Consider the following 27,830-nt stretch of genomic DNA (forward strand, 5'->3'; position numbering starts at 1 on the left):
TCTCTAGGGGTTCGCCTGGAGGCAAACCTGAGAGAAAAGAAGGAGTGGAGTGAGTGAGAAATGAAAAAGAAAGATACTTGGTGTAGATTTGTATTGTGAATAGAGTCAAGGGAATGAAAAGGGGATCTCAGGAATGAGAGTGAGTTCAGGCAGGGTTCTGGAGGGGGTGTTGCATGGGGAGGGAGAGGAGTGGGTGAGGAGAGGAGGGGTAGGGGTGGAGTCGGGGGCTCTGCTATTTGTAGATCCTTGTGATGGATGACTAGTGTGTGTGTGTGTGTGTGTGTGTGTGTGTGTGTGTGTGTGTGTGTGTGTGTGTGTGTGTGTAAGAGAGAGAGAGACTGGCATTTTTTTCTTTCCTCTCTTTGCCTATTCCCTCTCTCTTCAGGCGAGCAGAGCAGAGCGGGACTGAGTGAGCGGAGGACAGAGACGCAGACGTGTGCAGACCAGAGCACACCAACTCCACAAAGACAAGAGAGAGGAGAAGAGTTTGCAAGGAGAACATAAGAAACAACTGCTTATTTTTCTTTTCTTTTCTTTTCTTTTTTCTCTTTTACATCTGCAAACTGTGGTGGATATCAAACCAGCATCAAAAGAATTCTACAAGAAGAAAAAAGGATTTGTATGGCTTTACAGCAGAGAGGAAAATATTAGCATTTCTCACGTGTAAATTTTTTTTTTGTTCATATTCATCAAATATATGAATTTATTCTAGTGGACTTGTAAGGTGTAACAAGACTCTTGGAAGCAGACGTAGAGAGGGGAAGGTGGACACACAGAAGTAAGGGCTTGTTAAAGAAGAGCAGGTTGTCGTTCTGGTGAATATGGCCATTAGAGAAAGCTGGTTTGAGGCAGGCATGGGCAGGTTGGCCAGGCAGCCACTCTGGATGTGGGTGGCAATGCTCTCTGCCCTGATAGTGGGCAATGCCAGTGGCTGCCCAGCCCTGTGTACCTGCAGCGGAACCACAGTAGACTGCCATGGACTGGGTCTCAAAACCATGCCAAGGAATATCCCCCGCAACACTGAAAGACTGTGAGTACGATCTCTGCTTTAGTTACTTCTCTGTGTGGGCGCATGAGTGTGTGTTTTTATAAAAGAAGCTTTAATATCTTCGTTTCTTACTGGTTCCCCTCTATTTCCTTGATACATTGTAGTAGTGCACACGACTTTGCTTAGACTGAAACAGAACAATAGCCCTGCCTGTAAAGCTGCGTGTATGTGTGTGCATGTGTGTGTGTGTGTGTGTGTATGTCAGAGAGAGACTGTGTGTCACTCAGGCAGTCAGTCACTAACTGGCATTCCAGTCAGGTATAAATAGGCATGAGGGACTGGCAAGACCAGAGGCAGATGTGTGCCTTTCACATGTGTCCATAATTTACTTATTTGTTTACACTTGCAGCATGTAGCTTCATTTTTTCCCTCAAGTTTGAAGCTAAAATACATTTAAATCCCCTTTTCTCTTCACTTTTTTCATATAAATGTAGAGTTTAAAAAGTAAAGTCTGACTTGAACTTTAAGAACAAGGTTTGACATCCAGTCTGCGGCACACTGTGTCGCTTTGCCTCTTTTCTTACCTCTATTGCAGTTTTGACTTTTTCTGCCTCTCCCCGTTCTCCCGTCTCCCCTTCTCCAGCTCCTCAACGCGCACTCCGCAAATTGTTAAATCATGGAGAAAATTAAGCAAATCAGCTACTTAGGCGAGTCTTGCACTAGTATCACGTAGCTGTCGTGTCAAACGGTGGGAGGATGGGAGACGGTGGGAGAGATGAGGCGGATGCTGGCTCGCAGAGTGGAGTTTCTCTGTCTTTTCTGACATTCTTCTGAAATATTCATCGGCAAATCAGAAGTGAGGAGTGCAAGGGGAAATAGATTGTTCTATTTCAGCTTTTAGAATATCAGTGCTGAATAAAACATGCTGTGGGAACAGAGGAGAGAAAGCCTGTGTCAGAGGCAGCGTTGGCATAGTGGGAGCCGGCTGCATATTTTATGGTTTTCATATTTAATTTCTAAGAACACCTTTTTTTCCCCCCCTGCTTCACGCTCTGCATGTTACCAGGTTGCATTTGTACATATGCTGGTTTAACAGTGAAGCGGAGAGGAAACATGGTTATTTTGTGGTTTCCTTTTACATGAACGGCCATTCACACTGGAACGAGCCCCTGCCCCTCTGCTCAAGAGTATTTTTGTGTTAAAAGTTGTTTGTTCATTCATAGGTCATGTACAGCAGCACATTTTATCGCCGTAGCATCTCACTCAAGACGTTGCATTTTAAACACAACGTACTTAAAGGTCATGTGTAACTTATTCCTGCGTTGTTGCCTCCCCCCCTGGTTACGTGTGTGCATGTATAAGCTGTGTGTCTAGGTCATGTTGAGCGGTTCTGCTTAACAATAGAGACAATCCTCTGAGGGTTGTTGTAAAGGGTGATTCATCAAGGTGATTGCACAAATCAGCACCAGCCCCACATGATGGTCCCATGTGCATAGCGAGATTTATGTGTATGTATTGGGAAAATGTGTGTTTATCTGAATGAACTTGTGCAGCCACTGCTGGGGTCAAGAATGAGTAATGACTTTGTCAAGTTTATGTAACTGTCCCAGAGGTTTGTTGCCCTCGTCTGTACCAAACGATGCTAACGGACACTTTCTTTTCATCAATTTGAATCATAAAGATTTTAATTGTGTGATGCTCCAGTATATATAACTGCTGAACTTTAATACAAGGGAACGCAGTATTAGTGTTAGGAGGCTAACTGAAAAGGCTAACGTCATACAAAAATCTGCACTTTACCTTGTAAGGCTGGTTTTGTGCTGCATTTGTGTGAATGGGTGTACTTGCTCTCATGTATACAATACTTTAGTGTGTGTTTGTGTGTATGTGTTAGAGGAGGAGGGGGTTGCTTTTGGGAGAAAGTGTTTGTGCGTGTGTATGTAGGCTGTTGAGACAGACAGCAGAATCCCATTTGCACTTGTCACTGTGGGTTTGGATCAGGTCTGACCCCTGCGCTCCTCAGACCGAAGCCTGTAATGAGACTGTGAGCTCCACGTGTTAAAATTACACCCTGGCGTGTATGGGCCGCTGGCCGCTCCCTCCCCCCTCTGCTTTCTCTCTGCATCCATCCTCTCTCGCTGTCTATTTCTTTGCCTCTCCTCCCCTTCTCTCTTGGCCTTTTATCAGGCAACACTGAGAGAAAATCTCCATCTGTAATGCTGATTAAATTGGCTCGCGCACAGTAAAGGATCTTAGTTAAGCTTTTTGTTTGACAGGTATGAAATTAAACTCTTCTCTCTCCTTGTTTTGTCTTCTTAACAGCCCCGCTCTTTAGTTCGAGTGCGTGTCCCATCTGTGAATGAGTTGATTTGGAAAAGGGGAGGAGTTGTGTGTGTTTTTGCGAGTGTGTGTGTGTGTGTGTGTGTGTGTAACTGCAAAACGTCTGTGCACTGATTATGTATTTTCTGTGCCAGAAGATACCTTGTACTGAGATGCGGGGGCATGTTGGAGCCCCTCCAGAGTAGAGGAGTTGGAGGCTGCACACCATATGCGTGTGTTTGTGTGTCTGTTGTGCAAGCCTGGATAAATCTGATGTTCGCTTTAGTTTGTGCATAAACCACAGCATGTGCTTCCATGTGTGTATGTTGCACACAAGCAGAGAATAAGCGATAGCCAGATGAAAACACATGAGGATTAGTAGTGGTTAAAGATGAGCAGCCCGGTCGCTTTGATAACCACATCTATGCATTTTGGGGTTGGAGGTGGTAGGCGTGTGTGCCTGTGCCAGGGAATGCCTGTAGTGTTTCTGGCATCACCACATAGCTGGTACAACTGACAGCTCACTGGCCACCTGATCCATAATTTACCCTGACAAGACTGAACACAGCCTGCCTACTACCTGCCAACACTGGCTGTGTGACTAAAGTGGAGAGCGCAAGATGGAAAAAGACAAAGAAATGGGGGTGAAGGGTGGAGCTGGGGGGTTGGATTGAAAGCACGATAAGAAGCCAAGGCTGGCACAGTAACTAAAGTGGTAATCACTAATGAAAGGATTACTACACCAGAGCAGTTAAGAGAGATGTAATTCAACCACAAAGCTAATGAATGAATAAACTAGATTATGTTATTTACTATACAGGGCAGAATAGGTCTAGCCCTGAGGCAGAATGAATTTCATTCAGGTCTTTTTTACAGTCTAATATATCCATCCTCATAGCTGGTAATCCCATGAGGAGTGATAATGCCTGGAATGAAGATCATTCAGAGAATGTTTATGCACAGCAGAGCATTGTGAAATTACAGGCCTGGGACTCTGTCATTTCAATTTACTGCCTGTGTAACACAGCTGTGGTCTTTCCTCTCGTACTGAACACTGAGGTGGATGTCCTCTCTCTCTCTCTCTCTCTGTCTTGCTCTCTTCATAGCTGCCTTTTGAGCGAGGATTTTGTGAGCTGTAATGTAAATGAGGTTTTGCAAGCTATAGTTCCACTGTGCTCTTTCAGTTTTTGTTCTAATAAACAATAAGTCACCTTTTTACATTTTGCATACATGTGTAGAAAGTGTGAGTACGATGACTGACTCGCAAGCCTCAAAGCCACCAGCTGTGTTACTATACACACCGCAGGCCCACCGGCCCACTCTTCTAATGAGTACAGCTACTCTGTGGAAGTGTTTAATTGAGCCCGCGAGAGCTCGGAAATGACCCTATCGATATAACTTGAGTGCACGTGTCTATCAGGAAAACACACCAAAACCAAGGCATGCACTTTTTCACGAGCCTAACATATACAGTGTACATTACTGATTGCTCTGCATGGCTGTCTACAACGGCTGGTTTCTCAGAAGACCTTGAAAATCAAATTTGGAAAATCCACCTAGATCACCTTTCATCTCTCAGAAGACCATCTTCCCTTTTAACCCTACTGACTAGCCAGTAAGAAGCAGGAAAGTGGAGGGGCGGGTGATGTCTGTTCGTGTGTAAAACACGCATCAGTGAACACTCTGCTGATATTGTGGATATGCCTTCATAATCCACATTTCACGCTGCTCGAGACACTTCTGTTTGAGAGAAGTCTTGTGAGCAAATTATGGACAGTGTTCCACATGAGCTTGACATCTGCACTGGTCTGCACGCTAATTAGATCAATATGGCACAGGACCGCAACATTAGAGCTCGGATATTTATCAAGTTGTTCATTTTATAATTCTCAATAAATAATGCATCTATTAAAAATAAATAAAAAAATGAATCCACACCTTTAGAACTCATATTTTAAGATTAAATATGACACTAAGTTATTTAGAGCTTCAACTCACCGCTGTTTCTTTCTCATTTTATTTGTTATTCCATTTTATTGTCTATCAAATATCAGAGAACTGAAGAAAAATCCTCACATTTGCACAGCTGCAAGCCGTCAGCTTTTGGTAACTGTCTGAAACGAGTAAACGATCAAAATGATGATAGATTTTCTTTTGAAAATATTTAAAATGGCCCTGTTTTTGCAGTGGGGGTTATCCGTTTGTTGATAGGCTAACCTCTGCAAAGAGCTGGAGGAATGCTGATATCAGTGTGCTCTGCGGGGGTGAGAGTCATACGTATGGCAAGTCTTTATTCTTCGAGGCCATCAGATTTAAACACATATGCTGCGTCCATCAAATTACCAGTCAGTGCACATCTGTGAGCCAAACATCTTGTCAGTCTTCTGTTTGGAACAAATGAAACATAATAGATGTGGCTGTGCAGCTGTTTCATCCATAGTTTCTAGTCAAAGTACACATTCGTGTAGCTTAAAAGCCTTCATACGGCATGCAAAGCCACAATAGAACCTCAGAATCTGTCACTGAACAAACTACGGTTACAGTACAAACCATGAAAGACCCTTCAGTCTCTGCTTCTACTACAGCCCCGTGTGTGTTCCTTTTCCAGCCTGTGGCCGTAACACACATTGGAACAGATGTTTAATTGATTCAATTCAGCATGAGAAAGTGCCGTAAGTTATCTATGTTTGATCAGAAGCTTGATCAGACCTGGTCTTTTCCCAGGCTCCTTAATTCCATCTCCCAGTCTTTCTCTCCATCTGTAAAATTTTTGCGTAGAGCAGCAACTGCTCTGAACGCCCACCCCCCCCCAAAAAACAAAAAAAAAACATCATAGTATCTTCTTGCCAGGAGTATTGTTGTTGTCTGAAGGCCCAGAAAAGAGAAGCAAAAGTCAAATGTTTGGGTTTGGGTCCTTGACTTTTACCTGTAGCAAGACAGGATGCAGGAGACTGTACTGTGGTCAAGGCTATGAGAAGGAGCTGTGTGTGTGTTTCTGTGTGTGTATGACGGCAATGCATGTGTGAGATACGCTTGATGTTTAACTTTCCTATCAGTAATCTTGCTCCTGGGGCCTGACTGAGCAGAATGAAAACTGTAAATAGCCCTTGAGGAGCCCAGGAGCCAGGAAAACACACTCAGACGGTCTTTACGCGCTGACTGCACACACAGGCAGACTTACACGATTACTCACACACACACACACACACACACACACCAAAAATGTACAGTTAAAGGCCTTAACTGCTTGTCTGAAAGCCACATTTCAATAGAGGGAATGTTTTGAGTTGAGCAGAAATCTGACCTCTTACTGTGGACAGAAGTGTTCCAGTTGGGTTTAAGAGTGTATTATTTTGGTCATGGTGGTCTTTCTTCCTTTCCTTCTCATTCTCACAGTCTTTCAGTATGAGACTGTTGTGTGCTCAGTCAACTGGTTACGTACCCCGTTTGACCATCTAGTATGTAGGTCACTTTCTTCTTGTAGTCTTCCAGCCATTTAGGCCTCATTTCTCCACTGACATTTCCCAGACAGCCCGTCAGCTCTTCACAGCTCCCATGGCTAACGGCAACCCTCTGCCACACTGCTTCACACCGTCGGTTTTCGACAGCTAACAACGCCGTCAGAGTAGTTTTCTCCTTTTTCTGTCTCACAGTGACTGTCTTTCTTCCCCTGCTGTCTCCACCTGCGTGTTTTACGGCTGTCAAGCCCATATGCTGCCAAGTCTGCGGGAGGAGGAATGCTTTGCTTCTTCACAGCTTCTCAACCTGTTCATTCATTAGGATGTGTGCTCAGCGGTCTGGTCAAAGAGCATCATCAGTGTGTGATTGTGGTTAATGAGCATTCACATTTTAGGCTGTGGGACGTCAAGCTTGTGTTCATCAGATTGTTTCCACAAGAGGAGTTTGGACAGTGCTATGCCACCAATCCTCAATCAGCTGGCTTCTGTCCTCCCTGCCAGGCTAAAGCTGTCCAGGACAAATGGTCCTGTGGCGCTTACAGCAGCGATACAGAATGACTGCAGTTTACATTTGCGGAAATACTTTTGCTAGCCTGCTGCATAATTTTTTGCAGCCTGTTAGTAAAATTTGTGCCTGTAAATATACAACTGTTAAAATGAACCAGCTTCCTCAGACTCTCCTCAGTAAAACCAGGAATGGGACTGAGATTATTATAGTGAACTGAACCGTATTAACAACTAATAGTAGGTGTGAAAAAAGGAAAAACAAATAAAATTATGTAGTTTGAAAAAAACGTAATTAAAATAATAAAAAATAAATAAAGTTTTAATTCAAATAAAAAAATGTGAATGAAAAACCTTCAATTTGGTCAAATTTTTCCTCACAACATGCTTGTCAAGGCTTGATTTAATTTTTTTTTTACTTGGATGTCTGCTGGATGTCTGTGTTAATATTACAATATTTTTTTCTGAATTTAAAAAAAATCCCCACAATATGACTAAAACTAACACTGAAATTGATGAAAACTAAAACAAAATGAGCCGAAGTGTGGCAGTTGGGATTGTCAAACTCAATACCGACTCACAGGAAAATATTAGATACTATTTTTAAAAGGATTGGAGAAAAAAAAATAAGACAAAGCGTCTTATTTTTTTGTCATAAAAACTAAGGGGCTTTTTAAAAAAAAAAAAAATTGAAACAATAAAAACAATAACATCAATGACAACAATATTTCTAAGCTGCCTGATAAAAAAAAATTAAGATTCTCTTAGGTGGTGAAAAAAAGAGAGACTATTTTTAGGCTCTGTGAGGTAGTGCTGGTTTTTCTGGTGACATAAATAATTGTGTTATCTAGCTAAATGAACAGTCTATTAACAATACAGATGGGCAGAACTCATTTGTAAGCTAGCCTCCACATAGTTGCTAGCTGCTAGCTTAATGACGACAGATGGCTAATGTGGCTAATCAGATAATTGCTAATAGTTTAACAGGTAGCATTAACATGGGTACTGGCTAGATTAACATTTATAATAACTTTTAAAAACACGAGAATGTTGTTGGCATGACCTCTGACCTCTTGAAATTTGTCAAAGTGTCAAAGTCATGTGAACAGGTGTTATTGGCAGGAGGGGCTGTGTGCCTGCCATTCTGCAGTACTGTGTGAAGTTGTGTGTCAGCTGGAGGAGGCAAACAAGGCGCTGCTGGTATTAACACTGCTGCAAATGATCGTCTTATCCTTTTCAGTAGTGATTTGTATCTGAGTATTTTTTTTTTAACAACTCTAGTAGCAGTAATATGGTTTCTGAATGGAATGATTAACAAAACCTGTGAGATGTGGGAACTCTAAATTGAGTTGTTTGCCTTATCCTGCTTTGTTTTAAGTAACTGTCTCATCATAATGACTCATTTGCTAGCCAGTGGTTCTATGTTTGTTTTTGATTTGAAAAGTTTCTGGCACAAATCGATTCTGCTGCTGAAAATCTCTGCAGCCAACAGTAGTTTCTCCTGTGACCATTTAGTTGTGATTTGGCTCTGATCTGAACACAATTGCCTGTCCCAGTGGTGCTGTTCATATACACGTCAGTGGGAGTGGTTCAATGCATTCTTTGGTCTCATATATTGAAATTGTAGTTGTATATGTGTGTAAGAAAAAGAGCACATGTGGATCAATCTGTGTGAAAACTTCAGTGAGCCACTGTGCTTGCTTATTCTCTGACTTGGAGTATCATTTCACATAATGTGGTTCAATTTGAAACAGGTCAGAAAAAGGCTCAGAAGAGGGACCCCAGCAGCTGGCAGATATAAACGTAATGAGTTTTTCAGCATTGTAGCAGTGTTTCAAGCTTCTTTGAATTTATAGAGATACAGGGCAATGGAGCATAGCTGCCACATGTCCACCCCAGGGAAGGTGCACCAGGAAATACTCTCAGGCATCAATCTGCTTGGGACAGAAGATGAAGACGGATTAGATTGTGATGTCATAAATCCGGTTTCTCCTCAGGAAGTGTGTCAGCATTGGGAATTCTTACAGAATTTCCAGAGGGTGGAATGGATTTGACTGAGACTGGGAAGTGGAAATCTTTTTACTATAGGAGCTCAGTCTGATACCTAATAATTTTCAGCCTCTAAAGTAATACTGCGGTACTGTAATGTGAAATCCCGCACAAAGTCAGTATCAGAAAACATCTGTATATGGAGGGAGTTAATATGCCTTTGCTGCAGTGCCAAAAGCCATTGCTTAGCTCTCTTTGATTGGAAAACAAAGGAAACAGCAATGACTGATACTGTAGCTAATAAACAGCAGACTTTTGCTTGAACTGGCACTAAATCTGACTTTGGCATACTGTGCCATTATTTAGATGTGGAATAAACACAGAGACAAGCAATGCTGAATCCAGAGGCATGGCTTAATCACGTGTGCAGGGCGTATTCTGCAATCTTTTTGTAGATCTGAACAATGTGACCGTTTGTATACCGCTGTTCTTTATGTGTTTTTCTTTCTTTTACATACCATAGCTACTCCCTCCTTAAACAGAAATGGATGGGAATGCCAGAATTCTTTACATCAACCGGACATCCAAAAATCAGCCACACACACTGCCCAGTACATATATTTTTGAAATTCATGCTTAGGACAATGCAAGAAATATGCAATCTTACAGCTCAGTGTGGCACTGGACTGTCAAGGATTGTGTCAATACGGCATCAATAAGTCATCTGTCCTTGAAGAAGATGAGCTAAGGTGGAAAGATTAATGTCGGGACAACTTTAAAAGACCTGACTGTCATTGGAGCAATTTCAAGGACTTTGTAAAAAATTGCTTGATGTTTTCAAAATGTCAATCATAAAGGTCAGCCTATGTCATAAACAGTATGAATCCATGGATTTATCCTGACTAAACACTATAGCCTGGTGGTGGCATTTGAGCATTGCCTAAATGTCACTGCTTTGCTGAACAGGTGTGTCCTTTAAGATGGCTCTTCCTGCGGGATACTGCAGCATTTGAAGATGTTTCCAGAAAGAGTTAATTTAGTGCAGCCACCCAATATCAAACAATATAAAAAGATTTTGAAATGGTGTTGTATAACAGCTTACATGCAGATATTTGACAGGCTTCTGTTTATATAACAAAACAAAACATCATTGCTAAACGGAAAAAGCATTTGTTTTCCATATATTTGTTCTGTCACCCCTCTCTTTAATAACCCCCAAATCTTTGTCTCTTAGTCTTTCTTTTTTAATGTTGTCAGGGTTTCATCAGCGATGACCACCCTGAAGATAAGACACTGGAAATCCAAAAAGGCATGTGTGTGGGTGTATGCGCGTATCCTCGTAAGCACCTGTAATGAGCTCCACATGTGTGTGTATCAGAGCCCAGGCTAACGAAGCCCAGTCCATTATTTATTTTCCTGTGGTCCTGTCGCTTCGCTTGTCGATGCACCTGTGTATACACGCACACACATCCACCATCTGTCTATAATGACCGTTCTCGTTCGTACCGCATAGCACTACGGTCCCTCGAGTGGTCATTAGACGAGAGAGCGAGAGAGTTGCTGAGGAAGGGAGAGCAGTGGTTTCGGTGTAGATTTGGAACTAGTTTTTTGGTTTTACTTTGCGAAGGAGTGCCTGGGGGTCAGTGTAGGGTGGACACATAATGCTCAGAAAGTTAATAGAACACACAAAGTGTGTGTTTTGATTACTCTCAGTGCCTTCGAGGCTTATATGATTTGCTTTGCCTGCTTTGTTTTTCCCTCTGTCAGGAGAATACAATCTACTATTGAGGTTTAAAGTAAATCTTACATTTACACAAACCAGAGGTCAACAAATCCACCAAACAACCTTGGGTGTCGGAGTCAAGTTCATCTGGTTAGGACTTGAAAACAAACCTAAAATTCAAATCACTTCTTCAATTACTTGATTTCCTGTTTATTTGCAGCAATGGCCAGCTCCCAGCAGGGAACTGCTCCCATTATACCCAAAGCACTTAGCTTTCTGGCCTTGTGGCCCTACCCAAATCCCCTGTGCTGGCTCCTGCTAATCCCCACCGATTGTAGAAGGACATGGCAGACAGAGAGGGAAGGGGTGGGGGGCGGTGTTTGGTTGGAGGAGGCTGGAACAGAAAGACAAACAGGCAGCTCAAATGTGGCTTTAAAGGACGTCTTAATATCTCCCAGTAGAGTTGGAACTTAGCTTGAACTTCCTTTTAGCACCTTGAGCCTCCTTGATTTCCAACAAAAAAACACTAGCTTTTAAAGAAGTTCTCAACATTTATTATACCAGGATTATGTTTTAGCAAAAAACTAAGTGCACTGTGTGTGTGTGTGTGTGTGTGTGTGTGTGTGTGTGTGTGTGTGTGTCACTTTTGTCAGAAGTGTGCAGTTGTTTTAATCCCTCAAGTGTGACAGCCTCTATGCTGCTATGCGCTCATTAAGCTGTTATTGAATAGTTTCAGAGGTAAAATGTAATTATTAATTTTTGTTTGCATCCTTCTCTTTGCAGGGAGCTGAATGGGAATAACCTCACACGAATCACTAAGAGTGACTTTGCTGGACTGAAGTACCTCAGAGTTTTGTAAGTACTCACCTTCTGTTTATGGGCAGTAATGAATTGTTTGTACAGTAGGAGTATCTGTGGAGCATGTTGGTGGCTGAGTTTATCTAGCCATGCATATCTGAATTGTATCTACCCTAGCAGTTTGCAGCTATACTGACTTTCTGCTGATATTAGCATAAACCCACTGAAGTGGCAATGCATTCATCAAGAGTCCTACTCCAAAGTACATTAAGCTCCTGAGTGACTGCAACCACTGATGTAATGGCCTTCTCTTTCACTGTATTCTGCCTGTTGTAGTTGCACTTTACCGTCCCTTAGACACACACATGCTCACTTGCCCTCTGTTCCCTCACATCAGCATGTAATGTGCACACAAGCGCCAGTTCTAAATGGGCTCTCAACACAGCTAACACATTCAGGTGAAGTCATCAATTCCCTCTCCTGTGAAATTAAACAGCACTTGTGACTTCGGGTAATAAAGTAGTTATAAAAGTTTCTCTGTGTGTATGTGCACACAAACTGGTGAGCACTGCTATAGGTGTTAAAAACGCTGCTAAAGGGGAAGCGCTGTAGACCCGAACATGTTTTAAATGTAACATGATCTCAGCATAATTCCTATTACCCTGCAAAGTCTGACTGTTTTCAATCCTCATGGTTACTCACCCATCCCCCCTGCCCATTTTTTCCCTCCTGGTCCCAACGTTTCTCGTCCCTTGTTGTCTTCCTAAGCATGCCCCTTTTTCTGCACCACCTCCTACCCTCATGTGGAGGTTAAATGCCTTCGTGTCGACAGCTTGCTTCTAGCAAGTAAGAAGGAAACAACTTGCAGGGCTACCAAAAACAGAACTTCCCTTGCTGTTAAGCTTGTGATCCACTCTCACTGCCACAGTAAGGCACATATACATACACACACAGACACACACACACAAACACACAGGATTTCCTTCCATATACATGAAGTATGATAAACAAAATGCTGGTACAATGAAAGTTGTAAACTAAAAAACAAGTATCTACATATGTTGGCTTTTTGGGGCAACAGCAGGTTGACCTCTGATCCTGCCCTCAGAAGGAGCAAGAACAGGAGCAGAGGTTTATCTTTACACTGAGCTGCCATCTCTTCTGTCAGTCTAAAATCAACACAGCTGATTTACATCCACCTATCCGAGTGCTTGGCTCTTCAAAATCTGCAGTGTGTCTCTGTTCTGTGATGAAATGCGTACTGAGTAATAAAGGAACAATCAACAAAAAGTAGATAGCAAAAGAGATCAGAGAAATTTAAGGTTATGTTGCCTTAAAAAAAAGAAAAAAAAAGTTTTCTCAATTCAAAAGTACTCATCACAGTTTTTTCCGCTTCCATCTAAATTCATGAGAAAGAGATCTGAGATGAATTGCACGTTTCTCTCCATGTTTATGGAGTGTGAAAAGTGATTAGCATTTATATTCGATGGGGAGGAAGCCCAGATTGCTGAGTTGCAGTGCGCCATGGCCTCACAGGAGACATGAGAGGTTACCTTCAACACAGAACAGTTGTGTATGTAATGAAGGAGAGCGCTTGTTGCTTCTAAAGCTGCTGGACACTTTTCTCTCCTTCCTGATTTTGTGTTATTGTAACACTCCAAAACTATCTAAGCCCCTTTTTTGTGTCTTAGCTTTGGCATTGTACTTGAGGAAGGGATGTGTTGCAACTTGTGTGCATGGATTCTGTGTTTGTGTGCATCCATGTTTGCTTGTTTATGTCTAATAGCCTTGATGTGGTGCCTAAAAACTCTGATATGGTACAGCTATGCTGTTTCACAGGCGCACGCACACACACGCACATCCCACTTTCCCTTGATTCAGTCAGATGTCAAAAACTTGGAGCTCACCTCACACTTTCTGACCCCCTGCCTACTTTTCGTCTCTTCTCCACCCAGCTACTACACTCAGTGGACCACACTAGAGCACCAGACACACACTTTCTGAACCACCTTGGAAACTTTCCTGGCTGCTATCCCTCCTCCTTTTGCCAAGATTCCCAGTGCCCCTCAGTCCACACCACTGCCCTCTGTGTGTTTGTGTGTATGTGGAAGAGAAGTGTTGAATATACTGCACCCTACTTGAATATATAAATACTGTACATACTGCAAAATCCCTTGCCCCCTAAACCCTAAAACCAAGCCCATTACACAATTCTAAAGCCAGAGTGACCCCCTACAGACGTTGACGTGACGTAACTTCTCGTTCCCTTCTTTTCTGCAGGCAGCTGGTGGAGAATCAGATTACTGTGATTGAGCGTGGGGCCTTTGATGACATGAAGGAGCTGGAAAGACTGTGAGTATGACCAATGGTTGTCTTTAGATAGCCTGAACACACTTAAACTTGAAATGAAAATCCCACCCTTATTCTCATGTGTTTTCACTCTCTGTATTTGTTGGGGGTAATGAGACTAACAGGAATGATACATAAAATCTTGCGAAATCAAGTGTGTGGCACTATCTTGGCCTTTCATTGTGGTTGGATGGTGCTAAGAGGGTACGGTGTGGGCTGCGAGTATTTTTATTAGCTCTGCCTGACAGGAATGCCCTCAGTGGGATATGTGGGCTTAAAAGGCCTCCCCCACCGCAGACCCTGGCTCATCTGGACAGCACCAGGACTCCTTGACAGCTTGTAAACTCGCCGGGAAAACACACAGACAAACGCAATCAACCACTCCTTAACCCGCTCATTAGTAAATCAATAGTGCTAGCCACATGGAAACCTGCACAGCAGATGACTTTATGGACCACGCCGTAATGCAGACATAGTGGTTAACTTATAAAAGACTTTCCCCTGATCTGAAACCCACATTAACAGTCTGTGTTACCAAACTTGAGACCACGCACAGCTTGCCTTTCCTCCTCCTCCTCCATATTCAACAGATCCCAAACATTGGGTAGACATTTCCATGTGCCAGACCAATGTGGAAATTGAGTGGCTCGTTTCTTTAATGTTTAAAAGCCACTAACCCACCAGCAGGTACAGTTCAGTGTGAACGAAGCAGCAGCAGACCATTAATGTCCATTATGCACTAAATCTCCCTCTCAGCTGGCCGAACACTCTTCTCAGTGTATACAGTGTGTGGCACAAGTCCTAACATCTGTCTGAATTTGTCTGAAGGCATGGCAGTGGCCTCACATTTGCAGCGTCTCTGTGCCACAGTCCTCTCATTCGCTCCCATGGGCCTCAAATGGGCCATTCAAAAAGGAGAGAGTTGTGGTTTTCAACAGATTAGCAACAGTCTGTTCTCCATTGACTTAATTGTTGTATTTGCATAAAGCCTGCCAGTCTTAGATGTTAGCTGTTTGACGTGGAGTCTCTTGCCAACCACCACTCCTCTCAGTGTGTCCTTGGGCTTGAATAAGCTCATCCATTCCTCTTAATTTTATTTAGAAACATCTTTTTTCCAATAGATCGTCCCGAATAAAATGTTTTAGTGTTCCTATAACTGAATGGATATGATTCACTTTTAAAAAAATTGAAATGTTGCTATTTTGTTGTTCTGGGAAAGTCAACAGAATGCTATTTTGCAAGGCAAAACAAAGTAATTTAACTGTGTAGCGATAATTTACGGCACTGTCTCTGACCAGTTGGATATTTATGTGACATGCAGAGCACACTGAAACACAATAGCCTGTGGCTAAGCCGATTCTACGGCAGCTAGAAGAAATTATTCACAGCCTACACATTCAAGGACACACATGCATAGACACACACGCACAATCACTGGTTGATCATACGTTTTCCTTGCTGCAGGCGGCTGAACCGTAATCAACTGCAGCAGCTTCCTGAGTTGCTGTTTCAGAAGAACCCTGGCCTGTCTCGACTGTAAGTACATTCGCTTTTTTATTAATTTACCTCTTCCTCTCTGTCAGCGCACACTATGCAAACCACCAAAGATGGCTCAGTTAGGCAGGTCTGGTGAATTCTGGCTTTGGTTTGATTAGGTATAAACACAATTAAAGTACAAATATATTTCAGTTGCACTTGGTGAAATACACATCAGAACTCTTTCTTGTTGACCGTAAGGCAAAATGAACTGGGTGAGAAGAATGGACATCTAAACTAGTTGGCTTCATATCTACATTAATGGATTTGTAAGCAGTAATAACTTGCACATTAATTTGCAATTTGTTTGTGACGCAGTTTTGAAATTCCTAATCCGGAAGAACGGTCTTTTGTGGGTCAGCTTCTGCAGCTCACAGCACAGATCCTGCTCTTTTAAATGGCAAAGATAACTTAGCATTCCAAATTAAAGTCACTATGCCGACAATGCTTGCTGCCACAAGTGTAACAGCTCTTTTGCACATATGGAAAAATTCGTGGTTGTACTTTGGCTGTCTCATTGTGTGGGTTTGTCTGAAAAATAACATAAAAGTGTCTGAATGACAGAATGGCACCAGTTTAAGAGCTGGATGAAGCCAGCAATGTTACGTATCCCGTGTCTGAAAAGGGCTTCAGACTGTCTGCAAGAGGATCCAGGGGTGACAGAGATTTGATCAGACTGGAGCTAAGGGACAAATTAGACTGTGAACCTAAGTCCAGGTGAAAGGATGGCTTTGTTACTTAATGAGATTGTTTTATGTCATGCGAGTCCACCAGCATGCTCCACCTTCATCATATGAATGGTGAAGGTGGAGCACACTTTCGTTTGCTTCATGTTAAGACCGGTCCCATTCAGTCACACACCCACACATCCTTCCACTTATGCACCTCATGCAGCGAGACGATCCCACAGTAATGCTTAACTTTTATTCCCATCTACAAAGAGGCTCTATGTTTCTTTTTCTTTCTTTGGTATAATCAGTGTCCCTGTTGCTAACTGATCATTGGAGCCCCTATTATTCGCGTTCAGATTACCTGGAGCATCTGGGAATAATGAAACAGTGGGACATGGAAAAGCCATTTCCCTTCCTTCTATACTCATAGTGATACTACTAACCCATGATCCTAGCCTTAGCCCTCCATCTGTTTATCTTGCGTTTGATGTTTAACACCATCTTGAATCTATCTGTCGCTTCCTTGCAACTATTTCCCCACGTCACCTATCATTATGCCCAAACCAGCCGCTGGGAATTTAAGGCCTCCTCTTTTGGTACAAGGCTGGTTGTCTTGTTGTTTGCTCACACTGAGCAGCACTGAGTTGTGTGTCTAGTAGACTAAGAGCAGACCAAGGCTTCTCAGACCAGCGGATGGCCTTGAACCAGTGTGATTGGTCCATCTGGAGCAGCTGGCGTAGCCAGCAGCCAAATGATTGTGCTAACACATCCAGTCTAACTTCATGGTCATTATTCTAAACCTATCACTGGGTTCTCAGCCATGTTCTGGAGAGTGAGACTTTGTTTAACATTGCTTAATCGATTCGCTATGTGTCTGTGTATACACTCATTTGTTCTTTATCCTTGGTTAGACAGAAGAGAACAGTAATTGACCTTGAGGCTTTTCAGGTGTGAAAGTGCCTGGCATTTTTTAACAGTTAAAACAAATCCAAGGCCAAGGAATCAGCAATAATTCAATCTTTATGGTGCCAGTGCTTGACTGACAGATACTACTTTGTGAAAGACTTGTAGTCCTTGTTAAAAAAAATTTGGGCTAGTAGCGTGGGATCAGGAGCAGCAGTAGAAGACAAAGATATTTTTTTCCTAAGGTGTTTCTCAACTCCTGAGCAGTGTTCCCGACCACACCATGGGTTCTGGTTGCAGTCGGATGCGGTTGGGTTACAGCCTCGTCTCGCTCCCGCCAGCAGCTTTTAATGGACTTAAAAGGTCCTCATCTCCCAGAGGAAGACTTTCACTGCTATGTCATGTGTGCATTTATGTGTGTGTCTGAGGACGACAGAGAAAGAGAGGGAGAGAGCTCAATAGACAAAGAGAGTCTGTGGTTGCGTATGTATTTGTGTGCGAGTCTTTGCACTTGCTCAAAGAGCTCACTGGGGCTTGTTAGGGTCTGCCTTTATGATCCCAACAAAAGAGGTTAATGTGAAAGCCCGCTGCCCTCAGGTGTAGCACAAACCCAGATGGTTTCTCTTCTCTTGGAAGCAGGATTAATTGCTCCCCTTCTGCTTTTTTATACTTTTACGCTCTTGCTGTCTTTTTTGCTCTACTCTTTTTTTTATTATTCTCTTTGCTCATTCTAGAGTGAGGGTTTTAAGGAAAGCTTGTATAACAAAGTGGCCGTTTGTCTTAGACACCCTGCTGAGAGGACAAACAGAACGAAGGGCAAAAGGGGGTAGAGGAGCGAGGGATAGCAGATGAGATTGTCGCTCTCATTAAACTTTAGAGGAAAAGCTACCGGGTTAATAAAAGGGTGTTGGTTAAATGAGCAGTGTAGTGTTGTTTTGTGGGAAGTTTTTAAACACTTGATCCCATGGAGTCATTACGTTAACGGGGTAATGAGTTTGCTCTACAAAGGGAAGATGAATTAATCCAAGTGCTCTTGCTAGAACACATTTTTAAAGAGCTCTAGTAAAGTCTACCGTAAAAGAAAGAAATATTTAGCATTTAGAAATAACTGAATTTTATCTTGTGCTTGAGCGTCAAAGCTAATAGGTTTAAGGTGTATAATGTGTCTTGGTTCATTTAAAAAACAGAAAACTGCACAGGTGGATTTTCAAGAGCTACGTACTTTCTCTTGTGAGAGCCAAACTCTTTATACAGAGCCCTGCTACACTGCCTCCTATCTTTTGCCATGCCTCAGAGATCCTGGAGACACTGATGCATGGGGGAAATAGGAAAGATAATTGGAATTGATTAGAGATGATTAGGGAGAGACGGAGTTAGTTAAAGCTTCCTGTGATGGATGACCCCGACAAGAAGGCATGGGAACAGTGGCTCGGAGGTGAGAGGCGCTGCGCAGAACATCACTGAACAATAACAGTGAAAATAGAGTTGCATTCATCACTGTTAACGACCTGTTGCCCCCCTCTCACCACCCTTGACTACTCCTTATCCCACTTCCACTGCGCTTCAGATCTGTAATCTACTCATCCATGTTTGTAATTAGTGTGCTTTCGCAGTGGGAGAGCAGGAGGAAGGAAGGACCGCAGGATGGAGGGAAAAAAGTGGCATAGGTGAGTAGAGTCGGGGGCGTGTAGAGCAATTGGTCTGATAGCTGGCCCCAGGGAATAGCATCTGGTTTAGGCTGACGATGGGTGACTGGGGGAGGAGGAGACAAAAGGGTATTTTGAGGTTTTTGAGCAAGCGTATTTGCTTGGGACAGCAACACAGGTTTGTTTAGAGGGGGTGTCGCGTTCGATAATGACCAACTTTTTGTATTATGTTGTGGGTTAAGGAGATAATCAGGGAAGGTTTTCTCTTGTATAACTCCCCAGGAAAGATGAGGGAGGTGGGGGGATGTGGGAAGGGTGTGGTAGTACCTGCACTACAGGGGAGCTGAGGAAACCCTGGCAAAGGTTTGAAAAGGGGGTGTGTCTCATCCGTCTTTAAGAAGCTTTTTTACATCCTTCAATTTAACGTTAATGCCTGGCAACGGGTACTCTAATATACACAAACACCAAACGCACACACACACACATTCACTGAGACACACAGGCAAATGTGCACACACAAGAGAAAGAAAACTGAGGGAAAATGTAAATAACACTAATTAGACACAAACACTCAGAGAATAACACTATAATTAGATCTCTGTGTGTGGATGGTATGCATACACAAGGGATTACGTCCTTTCTGTGGCTCTGACTGTAGATAAAAGAGCCGCTTCAGATATGTGTTGATGCAAAGCTGCTTCTTCTGTGTTTGTGTTGGAGAGATGCTGTGTTTTGTGTTTGTTGATTGCTTGATGCTTAGGGAACAGTAGCTCAGAGTGAAAATAAAGAATTATTTAGGGTAGGAAATCTTGAATAAAGTGCACTATCATTAAGCCTATAAATCATCTCTCTGTCACAGTTTTCCCACTTGTTTTGACTTTGTTACCATTCAGCACATATACACTATTTTCCCCTTTTCATTTGCTTCAGATTGATTGGCTTGTAAACTTGCTCCAGTGTTCCAAGACTTCTTGTGCCATAAAGCAAGCAAATTAACTCTTTTGACTTTTGACTTTTTGTGTATGACTGCGTGAAAGACTGAGTTGAATGTGTGTGGGGGGGGGTTTCTCTCCTCGTGACCGTTTGTGTTTGTATAATACTGTGCTGTGTAGGCGTCTTTGCATGCATGCATGCATGTGTGTGTGCATCTGGCAGGCTGTTAATGCTTCAAGCTGGTCTTGTTGTTTCCTTCTCTTTGTCTCTTCTGATGAATGACCTGCCTCAGTGTGCTAGGACTCTCTCTCTTCCTTAGAGGACTGTTTGGGCTCCCGCTTGGCAGCAGTCCCCATGGCAACTCATCTTCATCAGAAGGTTTCTGTGCCATCAGTGGTAGACATCCTGATTTCTTGACTGTGGTTTGTCTGACACTAAGTAAATAATGACAGCACAGACTTCAGTGAAGCTAGCTTCAGACTTCACACTGTGTATCCATTTCGAAACTTCCGTCTAGTACATTGTATACACTATGAAGTTACTTGCACAGTATGTGAATTGTGACAGTATTGTCATTATGGTAGTATGTTTTTATTGAACACACTTAACAAAACTGATTGTAATGTTTGACTATTGTAGCTTCAGCCACACGTTTTATGTGCATCTTGGCCAGCCTCTGACTATGCATGCTATTGAGATCTTCTATGGTGAAAATGACAGTTTAATTTGGACATCCAACTTTTTTTTAAATCTGCTGCTATTGGCTGTTTTGCTAGCATTTGCATCTCTCACTCAATTGCCCAAATGGTCTTTGGGTTTTCTGACAGTGTTTCAAAGCTTGTCTTTGGACATTGGTTCCTTTTTCACTTCATTTTAAGTCCAGTACAGGATGTTATGGCTCATTCAAGCATAGAAAACTTATATCAAGAGACAAGCCAGGGATCCACCATGCAAAACCATCTGAAAAGCATCTGATTGTCAAGGGCTTCATTTTGAACATGAAAACAAAAATCGCACACCTCAGTATTAATGCATCAGTGTGAGAGCATCTTGACAGAGAACAGAACAAAAGGCAGCCAACCTCCAAAGAAGAGTTTTCAATGTCCTTCAAAAAGCCTGGAGAACTATTCCTGGAGAATACTTAAATAAATTAAAAGAAAGCTTGCCCAGTAGAGTTCAGGCTGTGTTGAACAACCCAGCAAATCTGATGAAGATCCTCATCACTTTCTTTAAAACTGCCAGAAAGAGCATTGACCTTGGCAAAGGAAATGCTCTCCAAGGATCCTTTGAGCACTAATAACAAAAGACACATTTTTTCATTATTCCTGGAAGAACTCACCTCCTCAACAAAAACCATCAGAGGTGTTTATCTATATTTATTTTCCTAATTTGAGTGACGCTGGGTGAAATTTTAACTTTAGTGCACGGGTGACATTTATTTATTTATTTTTTAATTAAGCAGTTTGAAATACCTGACTTGGCGACCAAACTGGCCAGACCTTAACTTTTTGCCCCCGTCCCTCTTCCTGCCCCTGTCCTTGTCAGATGGTAAAAGTGGCTTTTATGGCTTGTCACTGTTTTCTTTACGAGTCGGACCGTGTGTGAGAGAGAAATGCAGACCAAACCATGTGAGGAGAGCGGAAGCCAAAAGGGGGTAATTTAGAAACCACTCTGCCATCTGAAATATTCACAACCACAGCACAAGGGGAATGAGAAAGAATGAAAAAGAGGACAAAAAACAGACAGAAGAAAGACAAAGTTAAAGAACAGAGAGAGAGATGGTCAGAGGTGCAAAGGAGAGCAGCAAAGATGTAGCAAAAGCAGGAGAGAAACAGCGGTGTTTATATTTACTAACGATTTTGTGTCCTTCCTCATGAATAATTGAACAGATGGATTGAGGCTTGTTAAATATTCACACTCAAGCACTGGGACATCAGTGGTCTGTGTGTGTGTGTGTATGTCCACTGTCTGGTACACGCTGTTCTACATACACACTCATACCATCTCTGATGCTCTAAATATTCATACAAGCAAACATGTGCGCGCGCACACACACACACACACACACACACACACACACACACACACACACACACACACACACACACACACACACACACATTTACACACATGGGCAAGTTCTTCAGTGGTGACCGTCCAGTCACACACATGCACGTTCTTATGCGTTTGTGATTGCGTGTGCACGCACATCTTCACACTGGGGACTAGGCTGGTCATTATGAATTGATACGGCATGAATAAGACATCACAGTGTGGTCTAGATCCGTCATGAGTATACACACACGGGGATTTCACTCGCAGAGCTGCAGAAAGAGGCCTCCTCCTCCTCCTCTCTGTGCCGTTGCCGGCAGTTTGCCTCTGTGACGGCTGGCTTCGCCTGGTCCAGATTGGAACTGACGCACAGAGGAGAAAAGGCTACCCTCATGCACACACAAACACACATATATGCACTTACTCCCTGGAATCTTAGAGCAGGGGTTTGAGGAAGTCTGCTGTCCCGTTCCAGGAATAACAACCAATGCAGTGCTGGTTGGGTTGTCCTGCTTGCGGTCATGTTGCTTAGTAGTCATGTGTGTGCAAAATTGGCTCATACAGTCAAGCAGTATGGAGTATGAATGTATCTATCAGAATGAGAAATCCAGCTCATTCATCACAGCAGTAATAGAGTGCAATCTCCCTGCAGAGAGTGTTTCCCTCACTCAGTGCATCTGTCCACCTCGTTACGGTTCATTTCAAGATCTGGGGTTTCGATCAACACTATCAGCTCTGGATCATCATGTGGAAGTGTCGTGTGTGAAGTTCTTAGCAGGAAGACTTGAGTATTTGTGTGTAATCTCTAGTTATGAGCTGTTAGGGTCTGGATGCGAGAGTCTGGTGCTCAGTGTTGGACGTATCCCAAGCAGACCCAAACACCGCCTCTGATCCCATGGGTGGGGAGGGGTGAAGGCGTACGAAAACCCTTCCTTACATCCTGCAAAGCAGGAAGAAGCATGGAGCTACCCACACATGTGCATGTTTAGCTTGCGCACACACACACACTGTGGAAACCCACACGCGTACAGTAAATGATTAGTCCAGCCCCATCCTGTGGCCTCAGGCTCAGTCTCTGATTCTGTGATTTTGAAAAGCAGAAACAAACAAACTGCAGGGCAAATTATGCCTTCACACACATACACACCCTCAAATAGAGACACACACAATCACACAAATGCCACTGCACACATACTTTGCCCACCTCCTGCCGATTTGCTGCTGTAGCAACCAATGCTCTGTGGGGCTTGGACTTGGGCTGTTTACCTTTTCTGAGTAAGCGGAAGACACAGAGAAAGAAAGAAGGATTTGGAAGGTGAAATAGTTCAAACAGCGCCTCATATTTTATGATCCAGTTGCTTGGAAAAAGGGTGGTATAATAGATGGAAAGAGATTTTTGGATTTTTAGTTTTGTATGCATATATAATTATAGGCTTTGGACACATCCCTTTATCCTGTGGAAGGAGAGACTTGGTTGAACTCCTTCGTATGCCCTGTGGCTATATTTCTCTGTGTTTGTGAATTGTGGGATCTGTCACTGTGGTGAGCAGGTCCATTCTCAGGGGTTTTATACTTAGCACACACTCTTTTGTTCTTGAGATGCTACAGGCTAATGAGCTGCTGCTGTTGCTACTCCATAAAGAGTATTTCCCTGCATGAAGATGGCTATTTGTGTGCTTTAGGCTTAATGAGGCTAATATGGTGCTAATGGTGATGGATGTAAGCATGAAGCAACAGGTTTTCTGGATTGAATTTGATTAAATTCGATTGAGTCTGATTGGCAGTTGTGCACTTATAGGAAAATCAATACAACCTTCAGATTTATACAGCCTTCATGTTATTAACCAGTTACATCAGGGTCGTTTCTCAAGAAATGTAATGCACTGTACATTATTCATTAATAACTAAAAGCAATGGTGAAAACCAGCTTAAAGAGACTTCATGTTGCCGCTGTGATTTTAATGTGATTCTACTGTAGAAGTAGATGCAGGTATAAACAGAGGTTACAGTGCTACAAGCGTTAATGCTCGTCATTGCCTTTGTTACCTGTTGAAGAACAGGCTCTGGCTGCTGTACTGGGGTCAGCATACACTCAGCTTTAACCTAATTCTGGATTCTTTGCTAGTTTTGTCCTTTCTGTGCAGATGCTTGCAAAAAAAAAAATCAATGTTCTGTTAGCATTGTAATACAGTTACTATCCTGGAGGCAGTCTGCATGCTCTCTATCTTATCCTCTTATTGTTTACTGCGATAAAAAAGAAGTAATGTTTATATTGCCATCATTTTCCTCATCCCTTCACATTAACTGAAAGCAGCGTTTTAAATTGCAAGTGTGCAGGAAGAAAAATACATTTTTGATACATATTTTTTTACTTTCCATCCGCCCAACATGCAGATAATTGAAGAACCTTTGGAATCCCAAGCAATGATGTAATTGTAACTGTAATGTGATTATTGAACTTTACTTTAATGAGTTACAAAGTAATCTATTATACACAACACTGATAAGCATGAACAAAAACAAAATTGACTTGTTTACTTTTGTTTATTATATTTAGAAGGACTCATCTGTTTCATAAGTAAAATCCAACCAGAGCTTTCTGTCGTGTGCCTCTGTACTCTGTACTTTCTCCTCAGCCATTCTGCTTTCTCACTGAACAAAAGACACTTGTCTGCTAGGTACACAGACTGCCTACATTCCATTAAAAAGACATATTGAGCAGTGCAGAGCTGGTGAGCATTGCAAGCAGGAAAATATGAATTCCAGTACAAATGCATATCTGTTTCCAATAGTGGCTCCCTCTCACAGTTCTCTCCTGTTGGTATCGCAGCATGAAGCCGTGATCTCATTAGCCTTGCAGTGCATATGTATGCCTATTGTGGATGTATAAATATGTATATATTTGTGAGAAACAGTATGATATTTTGTGCAGTGGGTGTCTTTCCGTCTTACCTTTCTCTAGTTTAACAAGAAATCGTTGGGGGATGGAATTGATTCCCCTTCCCTGCTGTTTCAGCCAGGAAAATACATGCACATGCACAAACCTGCCCCGCCCAATCAAAGCTTCCAGAAGTGAGTGTTATATCTGAGATGCAGACAGACCTGCGTGTGTTTATTTGTTGTGTAGCCACACCAATTTTACACCTAAGAGGGTGGAGGGAGGAGAAATGCACTGAGTATTGATTGAAGGGGAAAGAGTCACACAGAGATGGAAGTCCCATTTGAAAAGCAGGGAGGATGAAAGAAAGAAGAACAGTGAAGGAGAAAGCACTGTATATATATGCGTTTATATTTTCTTATATTTGATTCATTATTTCTGGAACTCGGAAAGTTGATTGTATTCCAGAGAGAACTTTAAATTGTTTTGGGTTTTTTTGCGGTAGTTTAAAATCCCTTACTCTCAGATCAAGTCCGGTGCAGCAATTGAATCAAGCATAAAGATGGAGAATGCGGTGAGTTGAAAGGGGGTAAAATGAGTTAGAGGGCAATAGAAGGACCTGAAAGTGACGGACAGTGCCTGGGAAGCAATAAATAGTGTGGGGATAGAGTAAGTGGGGTTGGCAGATAATGTGAGAGAAAGAAAAAAAGGCACAGAGAAGAAAGATTGGCCTCATCTGTAGACTTTGAAAGGATTCTCATCTTTTCTCATCTATATGGCTGTGCTGGGAGACAGAGAGCGAGAGGGAACTAAGGGCACCTGCAGTCGAGCATTAGCCAAAAGCCCCATTATCACTTCAAAGCTGGACTTTGCTGAAGGAGGGCTGAGTGACATCAGGGCCCTACAGAGGATGAAACGGTGCACAGAGATAGGAGCAGAAGGCCGCCTTCTCTGTCAGCTTTTTCTTCAATCATCTCCCTGCCCCTTTTGCTGTATCTAACTTCCTCTCTGTCATCTACCATGTCCTAACTTCCTTATCGCTTTCCTTTCCTCTTCCCCTTATTTCCTCCCCCCTGTTATTTCTTCCCACAGTCTTATCTGTATCTTTAACACCTGGCTGCTTGGATGGCAAGCCCTATAAGAGATCTCTTTCTCTCTTCCATTTCCCCTCCTGGCTGCATTTCTCCATCTTCTCTGGCTTATACAAGGCCCGGGAATGGGAGCCCTGATGAGCCCCAGGTTGTGGTAATGAGCTTGCAGCTTTCATGTAGGGATAAAGCCGATGACTGGAGGGGGTGTTGTTGGTACTGGTGTTAGTGAAGTGGATATTACCTCCACGGGATTGTGGCTTGTAGGGTAAAAGAGTAGTGAATCAACTCCAGCCAAGTGTAGACCTGGAGATTCAAACAGTTCCCACGGAGTCAAGACTGTCCAAAGCCAGGCACAGATATAAACACACCACTGTCAAAGAAGGCAGCAAGCCAGGAAAGGCTGTGTAAGTTACAACATTCCAGTATTCCAGTAGTCCAATACATTATTCGAGAGACCTTTACTGATATTTACAGGCCAGAGATGTTCAGATGCCTCATGCAGGACAAAGGCTTAGGCCTGACAGTGGCAAACACACAAATCCTGGAACATTTTCTATTACTGCTCCTTGCTTGATTTCTGAGTGTGTCAACATTTCACGTCTAGAGAAACAAAATTGTGACAAAAGGATAAGTCTGAAGTCTGAAGTTCTTTGATTTGACTTTGCCCAGACGCAACATCACAAGTCCTTAAATCCTTAATGTGCAGCCCTTTAAATCCTTTCAAAATCAATTGTGTGTATGTCTGTGTGTGTGTCAGAGAGAGAGAAAGAGACTGAGCAGTTATGTTTCTATTAATCCGTAATGCCTAGCCACAGGCCATTACCACTCCTTCCCTGTGATACCTTCATTAGGCCCATAGGATGGCCTTACTTCTCTTTTGTAGATTAAGCCTATTTCCTGTCTTCAGCTAGTCATAGTTGCTCTGTATTAAAGTTGCAATTGATAATTGTTTTTATTATTTCTTTATTTAATATGTAGCATGTTGTTCTGTCCTTCAGGAAACAGTAAAGTGTTTCCAGGTCCAATATCCAATTTATAATGGTTTAAAAACAGAGAAAGGAAGCGTTTTTTTAGTTAGTATGAATCAAACATTGTTACTGTGAGAGAGCAGAGGAGCTGTGCCCTGGTTCCACTTCATAAAGATGTTGTAAAAGAGAGAGGATCATTGAAGGTTAACAAAGAGCTTTCACATAAACAAGCTAACAAACTGGCAGCCAAAAGTCCTCTGCACATCCTAAACACTCATTTTACTCCATTTGTTTCCCGTCTGTCATTGCTGGCATGGCTCACTTAAGACTTTTTTAACCATTCATCCAGTAAATTGAAATATCTTTCATTGAAAATGTGTTTCTTTTGGGTTTGTTGATTGATTAAACTGAAATATCAATCCGATGACTGAAAGAGACCTCTTTCAGGAGAAATTTTACTTCCTGAAACTTTGGCTGGAGGTAACGGCAGAAACCCAGTCAAGCACTGATATACGATAAATTACACAGTGAAATCATTACAGCTTTGCGGCCTGCTTTCTGAATTGGTTTAAATCTTTCTCATTCCTTTGGCTTTTTATAGTATAGCTCTAAATAGTTTCTATGGAGACTGGATAGGCAGAGCGTTCCTGTGCTGCAATTTGCCCCCTCGGCAGTCTCACCTTTATTCACCTTCACCTATGTTTCTGAATATAGAAAGCTGGAAAACAGCAGCACATCTGTGCTAGCACCCTCGCTGCTCAAAGGGCTGAAAAACACAGAGAACTGATAAAAAGGTTTATTTACATGGGTAAAGTTAGAATTTTGGAATGTCAGTCAGTTAAAGGACTCTGAGATTTATTATTAGAGTCTAACTGTTATCAGTCCTTCAAAAACACTGTACATATAAAATGGACTTAACGGCAATGGTGTCATCCACTGTGGTTTCTTCCGTTCTGTTTAGTCTTTTGGAAACACTCTCAAGTGCAGTCTCACTTTTGGTTTTAATTTTTAGCCTCAGAGGATG

At 42.5% G+C, this 27,830-nt stretch overlaps 1 protein-coding gene across 4 annotated transcripts in view; it reads left to right on the top strand.

Moving 5' to 3' along the window:
* Positions 1-391: 391 nt before the first annotated feature.
* slit1a (slit homolog 1a (Drosophila)) overlaps positions 392-27,830 on the top strand; it is an 84,531-nt gene continuing 57,092 nt past the window's right edge. For all 4 annotated transcript variants that reach the window (XM_026189268.2, XM_026189270.2, XM_026189269.2 and 1 more), the window contains exons 1-4: positions 392-1,030; positions 11,765-11,836; positions 14,060-14,131; positions 15,593-15,664. In XM_026189268.2, the coding sequence (XP_026045053.1) occupies positions 822-1,030; positions 11,765-11,836; positions 14,060-14,131; positions 15,593-15,664 (425 nt within the window). In that variant the 5' untranslated portion in view covers positions 392-821. The remainder of the gene's footprint in view (positions 1,031-11,764; positions 11,837-14,059; positions 14,132-15,592; positions 15,665-27,830) is intronic.

Source organism: Astatotilapia calliptera, chromosome 13 (assembly GCF_964374335.1).
Source record: "Astatotilapia calliptera chromosome 13, fAstCal68.1, whole genome shotgun sequence".
NCBI classification, from domain to species: domain Eukaryota; kingdom Metazoa; phylum Chordata; class Actinopteri; order Cichliformes; family Cichlidae; genus Astatotilapia; species Astatotilapia calliptera.